This window comes from Molossus molossus, unplaced genomic scaffold (genome assembly GCF_014108415.1).
Source record: "Molossus molossus isolate mMolMol1 unplaced genomic scaffold, mMolMol1.p scaffold_m16_p_20, whole genome shotgun sequence".
NCBI classification, from domain to species: domain Eukaryota; kingdom Metazoa; phylum Chordata; class Mammalia; order Chiroptera; family Molossidae; genus Molossus; species Molossus molossus.
The window spans coordinates 43,476,698-43,499,628 of NW_023425356.1; the positions used below are offsets into that span (position 1 = coordinate 43,476,698).

The 22,931-nt window shown below is 57.8% G+C and overlaps 1 protein-coding gene across 3 annotated transcripts in view; it reads right to left on the bottom strand.

Moving 5' to 3' along the window:
- CACNA1E (calcium voltage-gated channel subunit alpha1 E) overlaps window positions 1-22,931 on the bottom strand; it is a 281,976-nt gene that overhangs the window by 56,823 nt on the left and 202,222 nt on the right. For 2 of the 3 annotated variants that reach the window (XM_036272404.1, XM_036272403.1), the window contains exons 11-22: window positions 22,377-22,586; window positions 21,519-21,631; window positions 19,885-19,997; window positions 19,404-19,535; window positions 18,870-18,942; window positions 17,942-18,059; window positions 10,452-10,519; window positions 9,639-9,736; window positions 5,506-5,562; window positions 3,734-4,387; window positions 3,031-3,338; window positions 264-420 (exon numbers count right to left, since the gene is read on the bottom strand). In XM_036272404.1, the coding sequence (XP_036128297.1) occupies window positions 264-420; window positions 3,031-3,338; window positions 3,734-4,387; window positions 5,506-5,562; window positions 9,639-9,736; window positions 10,452-10,519; window positions 17,942-18,059; window positions 18,870-18,942; window positions 19,404-19,535; window positions 19,885-19,997; window positions 21,519-21,631; window positions 22,377-22,586 (2,101 nt within the window). The remainder of the gene's footprint in view (window positions 1-263; window positions 421-3,030; window positions 3,339-3,733; window positions 4,388-5,505; window positions 5,563-9,638; window positions 9,737-10,451; window positions 10,520-17,941; window positions 18,060-18,869; window positions 18,943-19,403; window positions 19,536-19,884; window positions 19,998-21,518; window positions 21,632-22,376; window positions 22,587-22,931) is intronic. The other variant, XM_036272405.1, reaches the window with a different exon arrangement.

The following is a 22,931-nucleotide window of genomic DNA, read 5'->3' on the forward strand; positions in this document are numbered from 1 at the left end:
CAGTGGGCAGTGTGATCATTATAGGCTCCATAGTGTCAGCCATGGACTATCTGGTCACACATTCCAAGTAGACTCCACCCCCACACCTACTGACCAAAGAACAGGTGACACGTCCCTTCCTCGTGACATGTCCATGCTCTCCTGACTTCAATTACTCCTCAGACCATGACCCACCCGCTAGTCTCCCCATCACCCTGCCCTGGGCCACACCCTGCTTGTGCACCCTGGGGCTGACGGACGGGGTGGGAGACGGGGAGCCTTACGGGTTGGTGGTGCTGAAGATGAACATGGAGCTGTGGGGCACCATGGCTTTGCCGGTCTCCCGCTTCTCCTTCTTCTGCTTCTTCTCCACCTCCTCCTCCTCCTCTTTGATCTCCGCCTCCTTCAGGGGGCTGGCTTCGCCATCAGTCTTGTTGCTGACTGCAAGAGGAACACGTTGATATCTTCAGAGACCTCGCTACAGGCGAGAGTGGAGCCCTTCATGTCCACCGGGGACGGGGTGGGGAGGCCCGGAAGGACCCCAGGGGTGTGCTGAGTGAGGCGCCCCGCACACGTCGGGGTATTTGTTAGTTACGCTGAGTTCAGCCCTTGCTCTCCTCCGAGCCTTACCCTCGCCCTAATTTTATGTAGTGTAGCCTTTGCCATATAAATCATTCACTCTTGTCATGTTTCCCTGGGTAACAGAAGGGTGGTTTCTGTTGTGAAGCTTATAAAGTTTATTTATATCTAAAATCTGGATTCTTGGTATTTATTCACTTATCGAATGTTCACATGCCCCTGAGTGGCATGTATCACTGTTCCCATTACACAGATGGGAACGTGAAGGTGGTGGAAGTCGCACACCTATCCTAAGGTCACATAGCCAACATGGGTGTTCAGTCTAAAATCCGACATCCTTTAGGGAGATCACACTGCGGTGGCCGGATTTTAGAAACCATGACTCTGTTCGCAGCTGCGTCTCTGTTGGGGCTGCTTCCAGCCACAGAGAAGGTGGAGATGAGAATGTGATGCCCACGAGAACCTGGGTCCAGGGCCGCACTCCAGGCTGAGGGCCAAAGAGGCCGACTTAACGCCGAACGGGGCTCTCGGGGCTCTCGGGGCCGCTGCTCCCGTTTTCATTTTATTCTGAGTTAAGTCTTTTTGTTACATACATATTTAATTGATTTTTAGAGAGGGAGGAAGGAAGAGAGGGAGAGACATCGATGTGATTTGAGAGTGAAACGTTGATTGGCCGCCTCCTACGCTCCTCCTACCGGGGACTGAGCCCACAACCTGGGCCTGTGTCCTGACGGGGAGTTGAACCGGCGACCTCACGGGAGGACACCCAGCCAACTGAGCCACACGGCCAGGGCTACTCCCTGTTTGTATATGTGAGTTGCAGGGGGTTCGGTGGCAGAGGGGTGGAGGCTCTCCGTGGGGCAAGGGGTCCCGTCACCCTCTCCCGCTCTTCCACCCAGGGAATGGCTCTACCTGCGGAGGCGGCAAACTCTGAGGTTCTGCCCCTTCTGGGACCTTCCATAAAAGACGTCATCCGCAGTATCCAAAAGTCCCTGACAGCATGCTCTCGTCTATGACCAAGGCCATGGCCCGGTGGCAGGACGGGTACAGAGAGAGGGTCAAACTTTCTCAGTGTTGTTTTTCATAGGAGAGGGTCCCGAACACATATTTATTGGAGCATAAAACTCAACAGACTCCAGAAGCGGTTGTGAGTCTGAGATGGGAGGCGTGACCAAGCCCCCAGGAGCCACGGACAGGGGAAGGAAAGCCACCGTTCAAGCAGTTCGGGCCCTGTGAGTGCAGAGGCGAAGGGACGGGACGGAACAGGTAAGAAGGAAACAGGACTGTCCTCCGAAAAGGGGAAAAGGTGGAAACGTCAGAGAGGAAAACAAGCAAGGGTGGAACCTTGTGACTGCAATTCGGTGACCGTGGGCAGCAGGTGGCATTAGCTCAGGAATGAAGGTGGGGTTAGGGCAGGGCTGGGGGCGGGGTTGGGGCAGGACTTGGTGTGGGACAGAGATGGGGATGGGGCTAAGGCAGGGCTGTGGTTGGGGTTGGGGCAGGTGGGGTTGGGGTTGGGGCAGGGCTGGGGGTGGGGTTAGGGCAGAGATAGGGTGCAGGTTTAGTGCTTTTTGGCCCTGTTTCCCTTTAAGGACTCCCAGGTTAACATCCTTTGCCTGAGGGAACTGGAGAGAAAGTGACTAAAATCTTGGAGGAGAAAAACAGTAGATAAGAGTAATAGATTCCTGCCCTGGCTGGTTTGGCTCAGCGGTAGAGCATCAGCCCATGGATCAAAGAGTCGCGGGTTTGTTTCCCGTCAAGGGCACATACCTCGGTTGTGGTGTGGTCCCTGGCCCTGGTTGGGATCGTACGGGAGGCAACCAATCTCTCTCACATCAATGTTTCTCTCTCTCTCTCTCACTGTTGAAAATAAAATGGAAAAATATCCCTGGGTGAGGACTGGGGAAAAAAAAGAGTAATAGACTCACAAAATGTTAGCACAGGGACCTATACCAATGTCAGTGTCCTCACTTTATAGATGACACAGAGGCCGGAAGGGGGACAGAGGGTTTCTGGAGGCCACACGCTGAGCAGAGCCAGGGCCACCAGGCCCTGCTGCCATCTCTGCCCCATCAGACGCGCCCTAATTTGCCCAGGTGGCAGAGCACCTTGCAAGTCCCAGAGAGACCATCAAATATTCATGCAAATCGAACAGGTGAATGTGCATCTGGGCACAAAATCACATGTGATCTTTCTAAAGACTCTAGGTGTGTGTGTGGGGGGGGGGGGGGGGAGGGGTCCCAGGGGCCAGAGGCTTAAGGACAGTTAATGGGCTAAACTTAAGTTTGAGAAAATTCAAACTTATTTTTCCTGCAAATCAGAATAAAACTGTGGCTGTTTTGCACTTGCTGAAGAATGATTTCATCTGCTCATGGGGTTTTCCACGCAGCTTTACTGCGCTGACTCCGGAGCCAGGACTCCCCCCAGACTGGGTGGCATGGGGGGAAGGGGGGGCAGAGGCTGTGTCCTCACTGTGCACCACGGTCGAGTCCACCAAGGGGCCCACGTCGGGAATGGCGACGGTGACGCTGGTGCTGTCGGTGGCGGCCTTGTCCGTGTTGGCCGTGACGCAGGAGAGGTCGGGCTCACTCTGGCTGATGACGCGGCCCACGTCCAGCTGCACGTCCCCCAGCAGGGCTTGCTCACTGCTGCCCTCGGGCTCCTGCTCCGGCAGCGCCTTCCCCGCTTCCTGCTCTGCTTGGGGCAGGACGAGGGGTGTGCCGGCCTCATCCAGCGCCCCTGCCAGCCCGGAGCCTCTGGGCACCATCAGGCTGTTGGTCCTGCCGAGACAGGGGAGGGCACAGCTGGTGCTCAGGCCTCAAGGAGCTGTTTCAAAGCAGGGGGACGGGAGGGGAGCTGGAGACGCCCTGCTGGGGAACCCAGGCATCTGCAGCCTCCCGCCTAGACGGCAGCGAGGAGCCAAGACCCGTGGGCACTGCCCACCGCCCGCTTTCCGTCCACCCTTCCATGACCCACTCCCGATGGGAGACGCCCTAGAACAGAACCTCTGGTTTGCAGGGACGGGCCCCACCGCCTGTCGTATTTGCACAGACCTTAGAAAGGGGCACTGGCATCTCTTCCGCTTTACAAAATGAAGCTCGGAGAGGCTTACACGGAAGATTCCCTGACACCAGCCGTGCTCTGTGCCTCCAGGCTGCTCCTGGGACTGATTTACCTCCTTAAGTCCCGGGCTTGCTCTCCTTCCTGGATCGCGGGGTCCTTGCCCCCATGGCTGCCCCTCGGCTCGCGGTCCTTCTCGCCCTCGGCGGGCGCGCCCTCATCCAGGCTCCGCTCCTGGCTGGCAGACCGGCTCTGGGAGGCGGAGGAGGGCTCCTTGCCTTCTGTCCGGACGCGGCGGTGCCGGCTGCGCCGCTGGCTCTGCCTGTGCCTGGCCCGGTCCTCGAAGGTCACCACAGTCTCCCCTCCCCCAGCCTCCTGCTGGGTTGGGTCACAGTTCCCATGACAGGGCCTGGCCAGCCACGGTGGCTCCCATTTGCCCAGGGACAAGGGGCTCCTCTGGTTGTCCAGGGCACTGGAGAGGTCCCCTCCGTCGCCCTTGAGGGACCCCCCACGGCTGATGCGCTCCTCCTCACACTTCTCCAGGCCCAGGCCCAGGGCCAGCCCCTCGATGGGCCGGGGCCTGCGGTACAGGCTGGGGTGGGTATGCAGCGGGTTGAGGGGGCTCAGGGGGCTCAGGGGGTTGAGCGGGTTCATGGACGGGGCCTCCTCTTTGTTGAGGGCCTCCTGGCTGGACATCTGCATGCGCCTCCGCAGCTGGCTGGTGCGCTGCTCCCACACCGACATGTGGTGGCGGCGCCTCCGCTCCCTCCTGGCACAGGGGAGAGAGGGCGAAGGCCACGGTCAGACCCGCCCGCTGGAGGCCCGAGGGAGCCCTCAGCGGCCAAGGAAAAGGGAGGGACACACAGTGAGAGGGGCCAACGGAAGAGCCCGGGACCTGCAGACAGGAAGCACAGAAAGACGCAGGGAGCAGGGGGGCCACAGGAGCAGGTGGTTGGACCAGTGCCTCCCCGTTCAGGGGCTTCGCGCTGGCACCCCAGCTCTGCCGTGGCTGGGGGGCGGGTGGCTGGGGTCCGCCCAGAACCCAGTTCCCAGTGCCCGGGGCCTGCAGGGCCGAAGTACATAGGCCACCAGGTCTCCACGCCCCTGCTCTACTTTGCTTTCAGGGCGTCAACCTCTCCCCACTCTGCGCCCACTACTGGCCCCCAGTTCAAGGTCAGAGACCTTCTTCCGCCTGCTCTCCCTCCCCTTGCCCTCTCAGAATACAGCCTGGGACTGCAGGGCAGAGCGTACAGTGGGCAGGTATCGTCCAAGGGTGACGACAGTGATGATGTCTCAGCTCCCGCTCACTGAGCAAGAGCGCTGGGGGTCTGTCCACCAAGGCCGATGAAGCCTCGGAGCACCATCCGTGCCGAGCCCGGCAGCAGCTCTTCCTCAAGCCCCGTGGAGCATTTCGGCTCAGGGCCGAGAGGAGGGTTCATGTGGCAGCGAGAACACACAAACGTGACACACGGGAGCACACGGGGCTCACACGGCGGGAGGGCAGCCACCTACTCCCTCCCCGCACGTGCCTGAGGGTGCACAGCTGCAAACTAAGGGGCCACTCGCGTGCGCCCACACACGCCCTCGCGGAGGCCATGTGTGGCTGCACACCGCCGCTTGCGGGAAAGGCACACCCACGCCGGCACATGCCCACTCGGGCCACGCAGACGAGCGAACAGCGCACAGGGTCACATACCTTAGACACACCGATACAAGCACATGTCGAAAGGGCAGCGGGGCATGTCCACGAGTCATGTGCAGGGAACACACACGCACACACCACTGACGTGCACACCGGCGCCACTTTGTCCACAGCAAGGACAAAGACACGGTGTCCCCGCACCCACACGGAACCACTCACAAACACGCAAACCGGTCCACACATACAGGTGGCTGCTGCGTGGCTCCCACATCGACATGTGGTGTCTTCTCCTTCTGTCTCTTCTGGGAAAGAAAAACGAACAGGTTCAGTTCACTCCAGCCTCCAGGGCAGCCGCGAGCCCCACAGCCGCCTGCCGACCTGCAGGGAGGGGTGCGGGGTCCCCCGCGCCCACACGGCCTCCGCGGGCCCGCCGCCTTCTGCAGCGCCCAACCTTCCACTCTCCAAGGGCGAGCCGTGACTCCCTGTCGTGTGGACTCCTGGATCGGCATCTTGCAGCGGACAAGTGGAGACGCAAAGGATCCACGTCCCGCGTCACTGAGTCACCCCACCTCCACCCGAATGCCCCTCAGAGACGGAAGTCCTGCAGCTGGATTTCCCCCAGTCGTTCCCAGGACAGCACAGCAGTGCTGGGTCCCAATTCCAGTCTCGCAACACGTGCAGCAAACAGCACTCTGCCATGCACACCATCGCGGCCACGGAAGTGTGGCCACAGGCAGGGCCACCACTCCGTGGCCGCCAGCCCCGTGCTCCAGGATACGTGGTGACCCTGTGTTTTGTGACGCGGTGGCCCTAGCCGGAGGCCTTGAAGGTTCGGTCTGTTCAGCTGGGTAGAGCCCAGTATTGGCCTTGCACAGGGAAACCCCTACACACACACCTGCGGTGCCCCTGCAAATAGGCAGTGGCAGGTCAGAGTGGCAGGTGAGGCACCGGCCGCAAAGGCAGACGGGACTCCCGGAGAAATGAGACTGGGGGCTGAGGTCAGTGCTCAGGTGGAGGAAAGGCATCTGGACACCTGTGGAGAGAGCCTGTCCCAGTTCCTGGGCGGACAGGCCCGGCCTGGCCCAACGGACTGCCTGGACCTGGAGGCTGGCCAGTGCCCCTCCTTCCCTGATAAAAGTGGCGCCCACGCTAGACTAACCAGCGCCGCGCGGCAGCCATGCCCCGGGTCTGCCAGAGCCTGACACTCGGTGCGGCTGGGGGAGCAGGGGCCGCTGCTCGAGGCCCCCGCGGTGTCTGGCAGAGGGACAGTACACATGAGCACCCACAGGGCGGATGCAGACAACCTGTGCACACGCCTGCGAGCTCCCCAGCTGAACGCACCCCTCAGCTGTGACAGCCGCTACGTCACCAGGCGCGTGCGGGGCAGCAGGGCCGCACAGAGACACAGAAGCCCACACTCGAGACAGGCATCATGCATGCCCACTGCAGAAAGCACATTCTAACCTCGAATCACAAAGGCTCGCGTATTCAAATACTGGAGGCAGAGGAGTGTGCAAGAGTGTAAGTACACGGAGAATTCTCTCTCCTGCAAATGCACGCCTGGGCACGCCCGTGTGTACACACACACACCTGAGAAACCGATCGCTAATTCCCACACAAACCAGACACACGCGTCACGCCCCTCTTTTCTTCATCACACATGAAAAGATCCAAGTTCACATCCCATCAGAATCATTAACACACCTTCATTCCTCAAATCACACAGAGATGCATCCACATAGCTCCAACCCAGGCGTCTGTGACCTCACACACAGCCCACAGTGATCATGTGGACCAGGAAGGCCAGTCAGTATTCTTTCCCCTTCAAAAATGGGGCAGCAGGCACGGAGACCCTAAGGGGTCTTGCCAAGGTCATAGAGCATAGGTGAGAGAGCTAAGACGGGACTCGGGCCTTTCCATTTGTCATGATGCTCTTCCCCTGGTTCCCGGGGACAGCCGCATTCTTGCTTATACTCGGAGTGGTACACACCTGGCGAGGTACCTGCCAGCAGCACCCACCTCACAACACGGGTCCCACAGCCAGACCTGCCCCTCTGCTCATCCTGGAGCGACAGCACCTCCTTCCACGGCACGGTGCCCGGACACACCGCTCGGCGCCTATAGCCTGCCGCCTGCGTTCCGTTCATCCCTTCACTCCGAGCACCTTCCCAGCCCACAGCTCCAAACCCCTCTCACTCTTCCCTTCCCCAGACTTCCACACCTCAGAGCCCCCAGCGCCAGGGCCAGCCAGTCCTACCCAGCGGCACGTTGGGACACCTGTGTGTGTATTCATTTATTTACTTATTTATTTATTTATTTATTGCATTTATCTTCCGATAGAGCGGGAGGAAGAGAGGGAGGGAGAGAGGGAGAAACATCGATGTGAGAGAGACACACGCGCACACGACCCCAGCCGGGGCCGGCGACAAACTGCAACCGAGGAGCATACCCTGGTGGGAACCGAACCCGGGCCTCTCTGGTCCACGGGCTGAAGCTCCAACCGCTGAGCCAAATTGGCCAGGGCTGTGTGTGTATTCTTATCCCAAACTCATGAGTTTAGGGAAGGTGGGGTAGAAGCTACCCAAGGTCCAGAGAATATTCTAATGTTTTGCTTTGCGCCATCATTTTTAAACAAATTATTGGGGGAGGGTTCTCATTCACGGAGGAGGGGCCCAGAGGCCAGACCATCACCCTTCTGAAGGCTGAGGGAAGATGGTGGCCGTGCATGGCAGGGGGTGCCCCTACGAGGTGAGCCCTTCACACAGCACTGGGCAAAAACGGGCTCGTCCCCTCGTGCTTCGAGGAGTCAATGACAGGGTCTGGTGCCCCCTCCTGGGGATCTCAGACCCTACCCGTGAATACCGCGGGGCCACTCAACAGTCCTCATGCAGGCCCCGAAGCACCAACAGGAACCCCACAGTTCTGTGGTCACATCTTGGCCTCTCCTCCAACACCTTCCTCCAGCATCACATGGGTCAGCCCCACACAGGGCCCACGGCCCCTGCCCCCGGCTCCACCAGCGACCACAGGTCCAGGCTGGATCCTCGGAAGAGTCTGTCTTCACTGACTACTTCCTCACCTCTATTCGCCCCCTGACCCGCTCAGCAGGACTCGGTTCCCGGGGGCACACTACTCTCACAAAGGTCACTTACAGCTTTCGTGGTGCCAAATCCAGCGGTCCCTTTGCTGTCCTCACTTCATGTGATAGTTTAACAGTGTTTCACTCCACTGCCCACTCTCTCCTTCCGGAAGGGTGTCCTTCTCTAGTCCCCGGACACCCTGCATCCGGGTTCCTTCTCCCACCTCCTGGGAGCGTCCCATCAGTCTTTTTGGAGGGTTTCTTCTCTGCTCGACCTTGAGACACAGGAGGGCTCTGGGCCTCTGTTCTCAGTGTGTCCCTTGTCCGTCACGGTCCCTGGGTCAGGTCACCCACACTGGCAGCTTGAATACCATCCAAATGCAAATGCTCCCCCAAATCTGTATTTCTAACCCCAACTTCTCTTCTGAGCTCCAGACTCAGGGAGCCAACGGCCTGGTCTACATCTCCATGTGGCTGTCTCAGAAGCACCTCAGGCTTCGTGTGGCCAGCTGAACCCTGGCTCTACGCGGCCCTCAGGGCATCACACACACCGCCGCCATCTACCCACTCGCTTAAGCCTCACCCTCATCATCTCAGTCCATGTTAGTTCACCCTGTCGGGTGACCCTCCAAAACAGACCGGGGGATCCCTTCCCACCTCGTCCATCGCCGCCGCCCACTTTAAAACTTGTCGCCATTCACCGACTTTAAGAGTTAACTTCCTGTGTCCCTGCTGCTACTCATGGCACCAATAAGGACCCTCTCCACAAAGCACAGTGACCTTTAAAAGTATAAATCATGTCATATGCATCCTTCCACTTGCAACTCTCCTAGGGTTGCAGTGAGAATAAAAGCTGAAACCCCTCACCTGGGCCTCCAGGGCCTCCCGGGCTGGCTCCTGCCCACTGCCCGACTTGCCTCATACTGCTCCTCTCGTCCCCTCCCCCAGCCCCGTGCTGGGGGTGCACTGCCTTCAAATGTCACGTGACTCTTCAGACACATTTTGGTCTCTGCTTAAATGTCACCTCTTCTGAGAAGCCCTCCTAGACTGCCCGAAGGACCTCACCCAGCTCTCTTCCTCTGCCTTGTTCCCGGTTCACGTGTTTCACAGCCGTTGTGTGTTTATTACCGATCTCGGTCACGGACACGGAAGCTCCGCGAAAACAGACTGGGGTGCTCGCTGCTGCACCGGCAGGACACTTCCGGGCGTGGAGGGGGTGCCCTCAGATAACGAACGGCTTTTGGACGGATGAACTGCCTCTTAGCTCAGCGGGGCGGGGACAGTGGGGGGGGGACTCACTCAATAGAAGGCATGTTGGGCGCAGACATCGGGCTGACCTCCTTGGCCTTCTGCAGCGCGTGCTTCTGGTTGAAGGCCTCCTCTTCCTCCTGCTCATCCTAGACACAGAGAAGACATGCTGTGCCTGGGACCCCACGAAGAAGAGGGGGCACCCTGACTCTCCTGACAAGCTCTGGACACCAGGAGGGGTGAGGGGAGCAAGGGAGAGGTGAAACGAGGCAGCTGAGGGGAGACGGCTGAAAGGCCGCGGATGGTCCGCGCTGGGCCTCCTTAGCCCTGGCGTGGCTGCCTCTCTGGTCTCCTTCCGGCCCCACAGGCGCCCAGGAGAGCCGTGCAGGCGAGGCCAAGCTCCTGCCCTCGGTGAAGCTGGCCGTGGCTGGGAGGCCACAGGCCGCAGCAGGCACCTGTCAGACGTCCTGTCTGGAAGTGGGGGAACAGGGCCCTTCCAGGCAGAACCCCTGAGGGGCAGCTGAGGCTGAGCCTCCCGCCGTGCCCTCCTCCCCGCACAGCTAAGCATTTCCAGGGTTCAGTGTTTCCTTCATTCTTCATGATATGATCCTGCAAAGGGCGCCCCCTTGAGGGCTCACAGTGGCTAAGCTGTTATTTTCTGTATTCCATGGGAGACTGAGGCTGGCCTGAGGCTCACCTAACTCAATAAAAGTGAACCAGGCTTCCTTCACGGGTGCTTGACTCTCCGACTGTCCCGAGCTCCCAGAAGGGGCCAGACAACACAGACTTCTGGAGAGAGCCCCAGGGCCAGAGGGCACCCAGTGGCCCTGGAGAACCATCACATCCCCAGAGACTGATGCTTACCTTGGTCAGCTCCTGGGCATTGGCCAGATTGTCCACAGCGATGGCCAAGAACACGTTCAGTAGCGTGTCTGGGGTGATGAGTTAAGGGTGGGCAAGCAAGAAAAGCAGAAGGCTTCGAAGCAAGGCTGAGAGGGCATCTCCAGGTCCTTCCTCCTGGGACACCAGAAGCCACCCCAAAGAATCACTAAAGCAGGGACTATGGGAGGAGGGACAGAGATACTACGCAACTCTGATGAAAGGAGAATATGTCTTCCCTCCTTCCACATATCGTCTTTTTGTATAAGACAAAGAAATACATGAATGGGGTGAGAAGGCCTTTAAACAGCTATGATGCCTACTCATAGCAATGACAGAGAATCAGTGACCAACAAGTTGGGTGGGGAACTCAATGTAGGACTCATCTCTCCTCTCTGGGGGGCTGGAATTGAAGCCCAGCTAGACCAGTCATGTTATTCTGTTCTTAAAGATGAAAAGAAACGAGAACCCACAGCCCTATCACTGACCAGCTCTCAATAATGAGATGCTGATTTATGCCTCTCATTCTTCTCGTCCTAGACAACTTCCATCTTTCATTTAACAAAGTGTCAAAGAGCTCACAGGATCATTATGGAACCCATTTCTATTCTACGCTCTAACCTCTCAAGTCCCAGTTTTGCAATTGTCTTTGGGGCCCATATGTTCTGGAACAAAGAACTAGTTCTGGCATAAAAGCCCAGGTCTTCCTCGCTTTTACTCATAAGAGTAAAAGGGAAGTCAAGGTGCCATTGTGACCAACTGGCCTTCCATTTCTGGGATGCACCGCACAGCTTTCTCCTTCTGGGGTTCTCTTCAGTCGATGGTCTGCTCTGGCCCCTATTCGTTTTCAGGGCAGAAAACCTAAAGTAGCATCTTTTCTCTGTGAAGTTACATAAGAAGCAAAACCACAGCTATATCACATAGCTCTCGATGTTTACCAATCCCGATTCAAGGAAGGTCCCACTGCTCTAAAACGTCTAATGATCACGTAGAAGTTTATAGTTTACAAGGTGTATTCCAATAAATTATCTAATTCACTGTTCACAGCTAACAAAGAAGACATTGTTATTCTCCTTTCACATGTAAAAACTAGAAGTTCAAAGAGATTAAGTGACTTTCCCAAGGCCACACAGCTTGTAAGAAGAGTTGCTGTGATTAAAATTAATCTCCCTTGATCTAGATCCTGTGACCAGACATTGGCTTTGGAATTAAATGGACTTGGTTTCTACTCTTTCTTTACAGTGAGTAATTGTTTGATCTTTATCAAATTATTTCTTCTAAGTTTATAAGGTAAGGATTAGATGAAATAGTGCCCTTAAAGCAGTTAGGACATACAGAGACTCACAAATAGCACACATACAATCAATGTTAGCTATGCATAGTAGTATTGGCATTAATCATAATACTAGTGTTTTTGAGATCTTATTACGTGGCAGGCTCTGTTCTACATTAACATGAAATTAACTCATGAGTATTAGAATCTGCCCACTGTTCACTGCCTACAGTGAGCTCTGTCCTCTCTTCTTTCCCCCAGCGCACAGTATCTCCAACCACTCACTCCATTAGCATCATATGTTATCATTTGTGTGTGCTGTAGGTTTGGATGGTATTCAATCTTCTTCATATTTGTCCCCTTTAGCCAACTTGTATACAAATTCCTTAGGATCCTTCCTGCCCCACTCCAGTTCTACCACCATCACCACCATCCTCCTCCACCAACACCACCCTTCTACTCCACCATCACCACCCTCCTGCTCCACCATCACCACCCTCCTGCTCCACCATCATTACCCTCCTGCTCCACCATCACCACCCTCCTGCTCCACCATCACCACCCTCCTCCTCCACCATCACCACCCTCCTGCTCCACCACCACCACCCTCCTGCTCCACCATCACCACCCTCCTGCTCCACCATCACCACCCTCCTCCTCCACCATCACCACCCTCCTGCTCCACCATCACCGCCCTCCTCCTCCACCATCACCACCCTCCTGCTCCACCATCACCACCCTCCTGCTCCACCATCACCACCCTCCTGCTCCACCATCACCACCCTCCTGCTCCACCATCACCACCCTCCTGCTCCACCATCACCACCCTCCTGCTCCACCATCACCGCCCTCCTGCTCCACCATCACCACCCTCCTGCTCCACCATCACCGCCCTCCTCCTCCACCATCACCGCCCTCCTCCTCCACCAACACCACCCTCCTCCTCCACCATCACCACCCTCCTGCTCCACCATCACCACCCTCCTCCTCCACCATCACCACCCTCCTGCTCCACCATCACCACCCTCCTGCTCCACCATCACCACCCTCCTGCTCCACCATCACCACCCTCCTCCTCCACCACCACTCCCTCTCACCATCACCACCCTCCTCCTCCACCACCACCACCTCCTCGCTCCACCACACCACCCTCCTCCTCCACCAACACCACCCTCCTGCTCCACCATCACCACCCTCCTGCTCCACCATCACCGCCCTCCTGCTCCACCATCACCACCCTCCTGCTCCACCATCACCGCCCTCCTGCTCCACCATCACCGCCCTCCTGCTCCACCACCACCGCCCTCCTGCTCCACCATCACCGCCCTCCTGCTCCACCATCACCGCCCTCCTGCTCCACCATCACCGCCCTCCTCCACCATCACCGCCCTCCTGCTCCACCATCACCGCCCTCCTGCTCCACCATCACCGCCCTCCTCCTCCACCATCACCACCCTCCTGCTCCACCATCACCGCCCTCCTGCTCCACCATCACCGCCCTCCTGCTCCACCACCACCGCCCTCCTGCTCCACCATCACCGCCCTCCTGCTCCACCATCACCGCCCTCCTGCTCCACCATCACCGCCCTCCTGCTCCACCATCACCACCCTCCTGCTCCACCATCACCACCCTCCTGCTCCACCATCACCACCCTCCTGCTCCACCATCACCACCCTCCTGCTCCACCATCACCCTCCTGCTCCACCATCACCACCCTCCTGCTCCACCATCACCGCCCTCCTGCTCCACCATCACCACCCTCCTCCTCCACCATCACCGCCCTCCTGCTCCACCATCACCGCCCTCCTGCTCCACCATCACCACCCTCCTGCTCCACCATCATTACCCTCCTGCTCCACCATCACCGCCCTCCTCCTCCACCATCACCACCCTCCTGCTCCACCATCACCGCCCTCCTGCTCCACCATCACCACCCTCCTGCTCCACCATCACCGCCCTCCTGCTCCACCATCACCACCCTCCTGCTCCACCATCACCGCCCTCCTGCTCCACCATCACCACCCTCCTGCTCCACCATCACCGCCCTCCTGCTCCACCATCACCGCCCTCCTCCACCATCACCACCCTCCTGCTCCCACACACCCTCCTGCTCCACCATCACCGCCCTCCTCCTCCACCATCACCACCCTCCTGCTCCACCATCACCGCCCTCCTCCTCCACCATCACCGCCCTCCTGCTCCACCATCATTACCCTCCTGCTCCACCATCACCGCCCTCCTGCTCCACCATCACCGCCCTCCTCCTCCACCACCACCGCCCTCCTGCTCCACCATCACCACCCTCCAGCTCCACCATCACCACCCTCCTGCTCCACCATCACCACCCTCCTGCTCCACCATCACCGCCCTCCTCCACCATCACCGCCCTCCTGCTCCACCAACACCACCCTTCTACTCCACCATCACCACCCTCCTCCTCCACCATCACCACCCTCCTGCTCCACCATCACCGCCCTCCTCCACCATCACCGCCCTCCTGCTCCACCAACACCACCCTTCTACTCCACCATCACCACCCTCCTCCTCCACCATCACCGCCCTCCTCCTCCACCATCACCACCCTCCTGCTCCACCATCACCGCCCTCCTCCACCATCACCGCCCTCCTCCACCATCACCGCCCTCCTGCTCCACCAACACCACCCTTCTACTCCACCATCACCACCCTCCTCCTTCACCATCACCGCCCTCCTCCTCCACCATCACCGCCCTCCTGCTCCACCATCACCGCCCTCCTGCTCCACCAACACCACCCTTCTACTCCACCATCACCACCCTCCTCCTCCACCATCACCACCCTCCTGCTCCACCATCACCGCCCTCCTCCACCATCACCGCCCTCCTCCACCATCACCGCCCTCCTCCACCATCACCACCCTCCTGCTCCACCATCACCGCCCTCCTCCTCCACCAACACCACCCTCCTGCTCCACCATCACCACCCTCCTGCTCCACCATCACCGCCCTCCTCCTCCACCACCACCGCCCTCCTGCTCCACCATCACCACCATCCTCCTCCACCAACACCACCCTCCTGCTCCACCATCACCACCCTCCTCCTCCACCATCACCACCCTCCTGCTCCACCATCACCACCCTCCTGCTCCACCATCATTACCCTTCTGCTCCACCATCACCACCCTCCTGCTCCACCATCATTACCCTCCTGCTCCACCATCACCACCCTCCTCCTCCACCATCACCACCCTCCTGCTCCACCATCACCACCCTCCTGCTCCACCATCACCACGCTCCTGCTCCACCATCATTACCCTCCTGCTCCACCATCACCACCCTCCTGCTCCACCATCACCACCCTCCTGCTCCACCATCACCACCCTCCTGCTCCACCATCACCACCCTCCTGCTCCACCATCACCACCCTCCTCCTCCACCACCACCGTCCTCCTGCTCCACCAACACCACCCTCCTGCTCCACCATCACCACCCTCCTGCTCCACCATCACCACCCTCCTGCTCCACCATCACCACCCTCCTCCTCCACCACCACCGTCCTCCTGCTCCTCCAACACCACCCTCCTGCTCCACCATCACCACCCTCCTGCTCCACCATCACCACCCTCCTGCTCCACCACCACCACCCTCCTGCTCCACCATCACCGCCCTCCTGCTCCACCATCACCGCCCTCCTGCTCCACCACCACCGCCCTCCTGCTCCACCATCATTACCCTCCTCCTCCACCACCACCACCCTCCTGCTCCACCATCACCACCCTCCTCCTCCACCATCACCACCCTCCTGCTCCACCATCACCACCCTCCTGCTCCACCATCATTACCCTCCTGCTCCACCATCACCACCCTCCTCCTCCACCATCACCACCCTCCTGCTCCACCATCACCACCCTCCTGCTCCACCATCACCACGCTCCTGCTCCACCATCATTACCCTCCTGCTCCACCACCACCGTCCTCCTGCTCCTCCAACACCACCCTCCTGCTCCACCATCACCACCCTCCTGCTCCACCACCACCACCCTCCTGCTCCACCATCACCGCCCTCCTGCTCCACCATCACCACCCTCCTGCTCCACCATCACCACCCTCCTGCTCCACCATCACCACCCTCCTGCTCCACCACCACCACCCTCCTGCTCCACCATCACCGCCCTCCTGCTCCACCATCACCGCCCTCCTGCTCCACCACCACCGCCCTCCTGCTCCACCATCACCACCATCCTCCTCCACCAACACCACCCTCCTGCTCCACCATCACCACCCTCCTCCTCCACCATCACCACCCTCCTGCTCCACCATCACCACCCTCCTGCTCCACCATCATTACCCTCCTGCTCCACCATCACCACCCTCCTCCTCCACCATCACCACCCTCCTGCTCCACCATCACCACCCTCCTGCTCCACCATCACCACGCTCCTGCTCCACCATCATTACCCTCCTGCTCCACCACCACCGTCCTCCTGCTCCTCCAACACCACCCTCCTGCTCCACCATCACCACCCTCCTGCTCCACCATCACCACCCTCCTGCTCCACCACCACCACCCTCCTGCTCCACCATCACCGCCCTCCTGCTCCACCATCACCGCCCTCCTGCTCCACCATCACCACCCTCCTGCTCCACCATCACCACCCTCCTGCTCCACCATCATTACCCTCCTCCTCCACCACCACCCTCCTGCTCCACCATCACCACCCTCCTGCTCCACCAACACCACCCTCCTGCTCCACCATCACCACCCTCCTGCTCCACCATCATTACCCTCGTCCTCCACCATCACCGCCCTCCTGCTCCACCATCACCACCCTCCTACTCCACCATCACCACCCTCCTGCTCCACCATCACCACCCTCCTGCTCCACCATCACCACCCTCCTCCTCCACCATCACCACCCTCCTGCTCCACCATCACCACCCTCCTGCTCCACCATCACCACCCTCCTGCTCCACCACCACCACCCTCCTGCTCCACCATCATTACCCTCCTCCTCCACCACCACCGTCCTCCTGCTCCACCATCACCACCCTCCTGCTCCACCATCATTACCCTCCTCCTCCACCATCACCGCCCTCCTGCTCCACCATCACCACCCTCCTGCTCCACCATCCACCATCACCACCCTCCTGCTCCACCATCACCGCCCTCCTGCTCCACCATCACCACCCTCCTGCTCCACCATCACCACCCTCCTGCTCCACCATCACCACCCTCCTGCTCCACCATCACCACCCTCCTGCTCCACCATCACCGCCCTCCTGCTCCACCATCACCGCCCTCCTGCTCCACCATCACCGCCCTCCTGCTCCACCATCACCACCCTCCTGCTCCACCATCACCACCCTCCTGCTCCACCATCACCACCCTCCTGCTCCACCATCATTACCCTCCTCCTCCACCACCACCGTCCTCCTGCTCCACCAACACCACCCTCCTGCTCCACCATCACCACCCTCCTGCTCCACCATCATTACCCTCCTCCTCCACCATCACCGCCCTCCTGCTCCACCATCACCGCCCTCCTGCTCCACCATCACCGCCCTCCTGCTCCACCATCACCGCCCTCCTGCTCCACCATCACCGCCCTCCTGCTCCACCATCACCACCCTCCTGCTCCACCATCACCGCCCTCCTGCTCCACCATCACCGCCCTCCTGCTCCACCATCACCACCCTCCTGCTCCACCATCACCACCCTCCTGCTCCACCATCACCACCCTCCTGCTCCACCATCATTACCCTCCTCCTCCACCACCACCGTCCTCCTGCTCCACCAACACCACCCTCCTGCTCCACCATCACCACCCTCCTGCTCCACCATCATTACCCTCCTCCTCCACCATCACCGCCCTCCTGCTCCACCATCACCGCCCTCCTGCTCCACCATCACCGCCCTCCTGCTCCACCATCACCGCCCTCCTGCTCCACCATCACCGCCCTCCTGCTCCACCATCACCGCCCTCCTGCTCCACCATCACCACCCTCCTGCTCCACCATCACCACCCTCCTGCTCCACCATCACCACCCTCCTGCTCCACCATCACCCCCTCCTCTAACTCCTCCAGTACCACCTCCTCTAGCACGACCCTCCTCCTCCTTCACCACCACCATCACAACCATCTCCGTTCTTTCTTCCCTTCTCCTCCGCAAATGTTGGACTGGCAGGAAGGCAGCACAGAGAGGCGCATCTTAAAAAGGATACAGTTTCCAAACAAGGTGAGCACAATGAAGTAGATAGCTGACCACATGCCTGAGCTGACCCCACCCTGGGAGCGGATCCCATTGTACATCACCTCATTCCAGTCCTCGCCTGTCAGGATCTGTGCGAAGCAAACAGCAGGCAATCAGACCCCTGGGCTGGTTAAGGAGATGGGGCCAAATCAAGGGGAAAGATCTGGGCCCGAGTCTTTCCTGTCTACGCATAATGTCACTCCCATGCATAAACCTAAACTTTTTGCTGATATGGAAAAGAATTCTAGGCATTGAAACTAGAAACAGAGCATCAAAAGGAAAGATTCTATTCCTCATACTACAGAGTTCCTCCCACCTCCATTTGGCCAGGCCTCCAGAACTGACTTGGACCAGGTAGTCACTCCCCACCTGTCACCGAGCGGCCAAAGTGCAGTTCCTGAGACAGCAACGTTGTCAGAAAGAGCTTTGTGGGCACCAGTTCTGGGAACCTGGGTTCTAGTTCAGCCTCAGATTCTGGCTACATAGCGTCTTTCTTAGGTCTGAGACATTAGTGATTTTTCAATTTCCTCCAGTATTTATAAAGTCTATTTTTGAATACTTCATTAAATGATCACATGTATTAGAAGATGCTTCTGGTTTTAGAAAACCATACATGTGATATGTTACTTAATGTCTTTGACTTGATATCTCTTACAAACTCACAAATGTAGGGAGAAGGCCAATGAGGTCATCACAGTGGGGTTCTTCTATCATTGGTAGGAACTACAGAAATGAGCTACAGAAATCCTAGGAATTAATGTGGTGATAAATCCTCAACAAGCAAGGTACCCAGGGCCTGGGAGGAGCCTGGGGGGGGTGGAGAGTAGGGTTCTCCTAACACATGTCACCTTGCAGGGTGAGACCAGGGACCTCCCAGAACCGGCCAGTTGGCTTCATACCTGGAATACAGTCATGATGGCGGCAGGGAAAGTGTCAAAGTTTGCTGAAGGAGTCCCATCATTAAAGTTGAACCTGACAAGGAAAGTCAGAGAGAATAGAATGAAAATTCTTACACACCAGGTTTTCCCTTCCCAAGATTACGCCCTTTTCACCACTTCTTCCCCAATTCTCCACGTGACCCTCTTCCCTCCTTCCATGTAACTTGTAAAGACAGCACTGGAGACTACGGCTGAAGGACTGTGCTCGCAGAAGGGCAGGGGCAATGGGACGGGGTGTGGGCTAATCCTGAGTGACAGGGTCCTGTGCTGTACATTTCAGGGCGAGTTCCAGAGGAAGGGTCCCTGGAACAAGAACCCTGTACAGTGTGGAAAAAATCACGAGCAGAGACACCTGTCCCACAATACACACAGTGGTTGCTATGGACCATGGACAAGAGCCAACAAGGTGGGAACGTGGTGAATGAATTCGTGACCCCGGCTCTCACAGGTTGAAATTTTAAGGCTCTTTTGGGTGGAAAGCTAGTTGGTGCTTACCTGCCTCCAAACAGCTGCATTCCCAGGAGAGCAAAGACAACGATGAAGAGGAAGAGGAGGAAGAGTAAACTGATGATAGACTTCATGGAACTCATCAAGGAGACCACCAAATTTCGCAGGGATGCCCAGTACCTACAAAACCCAGATGACATTACGGTGGTGAACAGTGAGGCCAAGTTATCCGCAAGTCCAGCAGGGCATCTGCCTGGGGGTCTATGAATAGCTGCATTTTTTAATCCTTGTAGGAAGGAGAGATGGCAGCAACAGCCTGGATCCCCTTGGAAATGTGGCACAGGACTTGGCACCATAGATGATTCTTCTGGTCTGACTTTTGGAGAAGGAGGAGCAGGAGTGGGGTAGGGAAGGGGAACACATGGTAAGAGGGATGAGGGGATGAGGCGATGGAGGAACATGTAATAAGGCCGAGAGAAGCCTCCGCTCTCTAAGGTGGTTGGGACGAGTCCAGATCCCGGTCACTTACTTGGTTATTTTAAATATTCTTAGAAGCCGGAGAGCCCTCAAGACACTGATTCCAAAAGATGTACCAGGTCTGAAGATTGCCCACACCACTTCAAAGATACTGCCCACTGTGACCTAAAGAGTCAAAGCCATCACAGTAAGAGGAGGAGGAAGAGCAGAGAGGGCTACTCTGGTGGTCAGCCATCACCAGTTCTCACTGGGCTCTGATGTAACAGAGACTCTCCCCTCCCCGCCCAGCCCGCCTCCGGGAGGACCGCGGACCCGAGAAGGCGGCCGAGGCCAAGTGAGGTTCCAGGGCCCTGCCCACTGCTCTCTGCTCCCCTTGCTGACTTGAATCCTTCACAGTGTGGGCGGCGTTACTGACTGCTGTTCCGTCCTTGGCGGAAACTACACCTGGCCACTTCTGCACACACGGGGTAGCCGTCACTGTTCTTACATGAAACCTTCTTGAACAGACGTAAGAGTCGTCCTCAAAGTGAGGAACCAAGTTTGAACTCGTACAGATTGCATTCTGTCTAGGCTGCATTCCAATATAAAAATTGCGGGGAAGGTCCACATTCTCTTGTTCTCGAATGTGGGGCTCATAAGAATGGCTCAGTCCCCTGCATAGTAAATATCTTTCGGTCTCTCAGGTCCCACACAGCCTAATGTGATGCTGCTACTGTGAGGCATAGAATCTGATCGCTGTAGGAAGGAACCATGTCCAATTAAAACCCGAATGTGGTTTTGGATTGAATGATGTCCCTATCGATTGTCCACGACATAGCGTGTACATTGCCTTAGAAATTCATCCTCACAGCAATTCTGCAAATACATAAAGAAATGCAGGTGACAATGGTCTTTCGCTGGCTGTTAAGCCTGAAAATTGCCTGTACCCAGAAACACATGTTCCAAGTTAAAATGCAGGTTGGCAACTGCTCAGACCCTTAGCCCGTAGCTGAAAATCTGGCAGAGAGAAGTGATTCAGAAACCCAAAGTTTTGGACCCAGGACTGCTGTGCACAGGCTACGTGAACCTGGGACACAGGTCCTCTGTGGACGGGCAGGCTAGCTCCTGACACGCAAGCGAGAGGACAAGGCTCCTGAAAGCCACGGGGGACAAAGTGTACGGGGAAGCCCTCGAAGCCCGGTCTCATCAATATTACGCAGGAAGCGGACACTGGGCGAACCTGTCCATGTGGGGACTTTCTAACAGCTGTGTGGGCATCCCCGGGCGTGTCTGTATGAAGGCCGATCTAGACAATTTTCCCAACTGCAACTGAACTACAAAACCCCAATATATAAGTTTCTCTTTTTCTACTGAACTGCCTTCTGGAATCAAGTCATCTGTCCTTCTGTCCTGGGCACCCCCCTAGATAATAAGTGGTTCGAAACTCTGGCTCTGGGTACTTGTGTCAAATCCCCTGAGCTATGCACTTAAGGGTGCCCTCCATGGCGTGTGTTACACTTCAATAAAAACATTAAAAATAAAAGAGCTTAAAACCAACCAACCACCAACCCCAGTATGGCAAGGATTCACCCACCCCTGACCTCCTGTTAGCTAATCGAGTCCCCTGGTATGATTTCTGTTTTCAGTGCTCCGTGCTGGGCGTGGCGCAGGGACAGGAAGCAGGAGAGGTGGCTCCTGAGCACTTACCCCAAAATCAAAGCAGTTGAATGAAGAGTGAAAGTAGAGGCGAGGCCCCATGCCGTACATCTTCAGGGACATCTCCAGGAGGAAGAGGCCCAGAAACAAAAACTCTGCATAGTCTGAAAGCATCGAAAGCAGGAGCATTGTTGCCCGGATGGCGGGCTCCTGCTCCCCAGCCCAACACCCCACCTGCACAGGGGCCCTCCACGCCGGCGGGACCCACACTCAGGAGGATGTCGCTGACCACGGGCCAGTGCCAGGGAAACCTAGTGGTGTCTGAATTCGCCCTCCCCCAGCAGGAGCCCCGGGCGCTCCACAGGCCGCTCTGCTCTCCTTCAACACGTGGGTTTGTCACTGCCCTCTAACGGTAGGTGGCTCTCTGGAAGACCAGGCCTTACTCTGCTTTGATGACAGTCAGACCGGCCCTGCGCCCCCAGCCGTGACAGCCTCTGGAGCCCCACCCGCACCAGCAGCAGCCTTCCCCGGAGCTGACCCCGGACTTCCCTTTTTGGTCTAGTAGAGGTATCCACTGCCCTAAGAACTTCTCCCGAGGACACGAGTGACCACAACTCCCTACGCCACTGAGCCTCCTTAGAATACTAAGTGAAGACCTCAGGGCACCCGAGTTGCAATGCTGTCCTGTGACTCATCAGCCAGGACTTGTTTATCTGATTCAATAACGAACGAGATCGCAATGGTTATGTGATGACGCCGTCCCCTTGGGGACAACTCCGGCTTGCCTCACAACGTGAAGAAGGAGAACTCCGGGCAGACAGAGCCACGGCCAGGCCCAGACGAGGCCTGGCTCTCTGCCACCCACACCCCACTCAGCAGCCCAAGCGCCCGCAGGCCCTGGTCACTTACAGAGGAGGTGGGTGAGCCACGGGGGCTGGTTGTGATGGACGATGGCCACACAGGCAGTGTTGAGAGCCACAAGGCTCAGCACGATCCAGTAGAACACTTGCGACTTGACCATGTGGCGGATGGAGATGCGCAGAAGCCTTTCCTTGTGCCGGAAATAGGAGGCCCCGTCCACCTTGGCGCTTTTGATGCTGGCTCGGGCCAGAGGTGTGCCTGTGCGGGAGAAGTCAGGAGGGAGAATGAGGCTACAGAAAGATCACCCTTGTCCAGCTGGTGGGGCTCAGTGGTGGAGCATCGACCCAGGCACCAAGAGGAAGCCAGTTCAATTCCCGGTCAGGGCACATGCCCAGGTTGTGGGCCCGATCCGAGTGAGGGACATGCAGGAGGCGGCCAATTGATGTTCTCTCTCATCGATGTTTCTCTCTCTCTCTCTCTCCTTCTCAACTTCTTCTCTCTCTCAAATCAATAAAGGAAAAAAATATTTTTTTAAAAAAAGATCACCCTTCCCGGCAAGGGGGAATTCAAGGGGCAAGGTGGGCCGCGTCCGCCCCCCAGCCG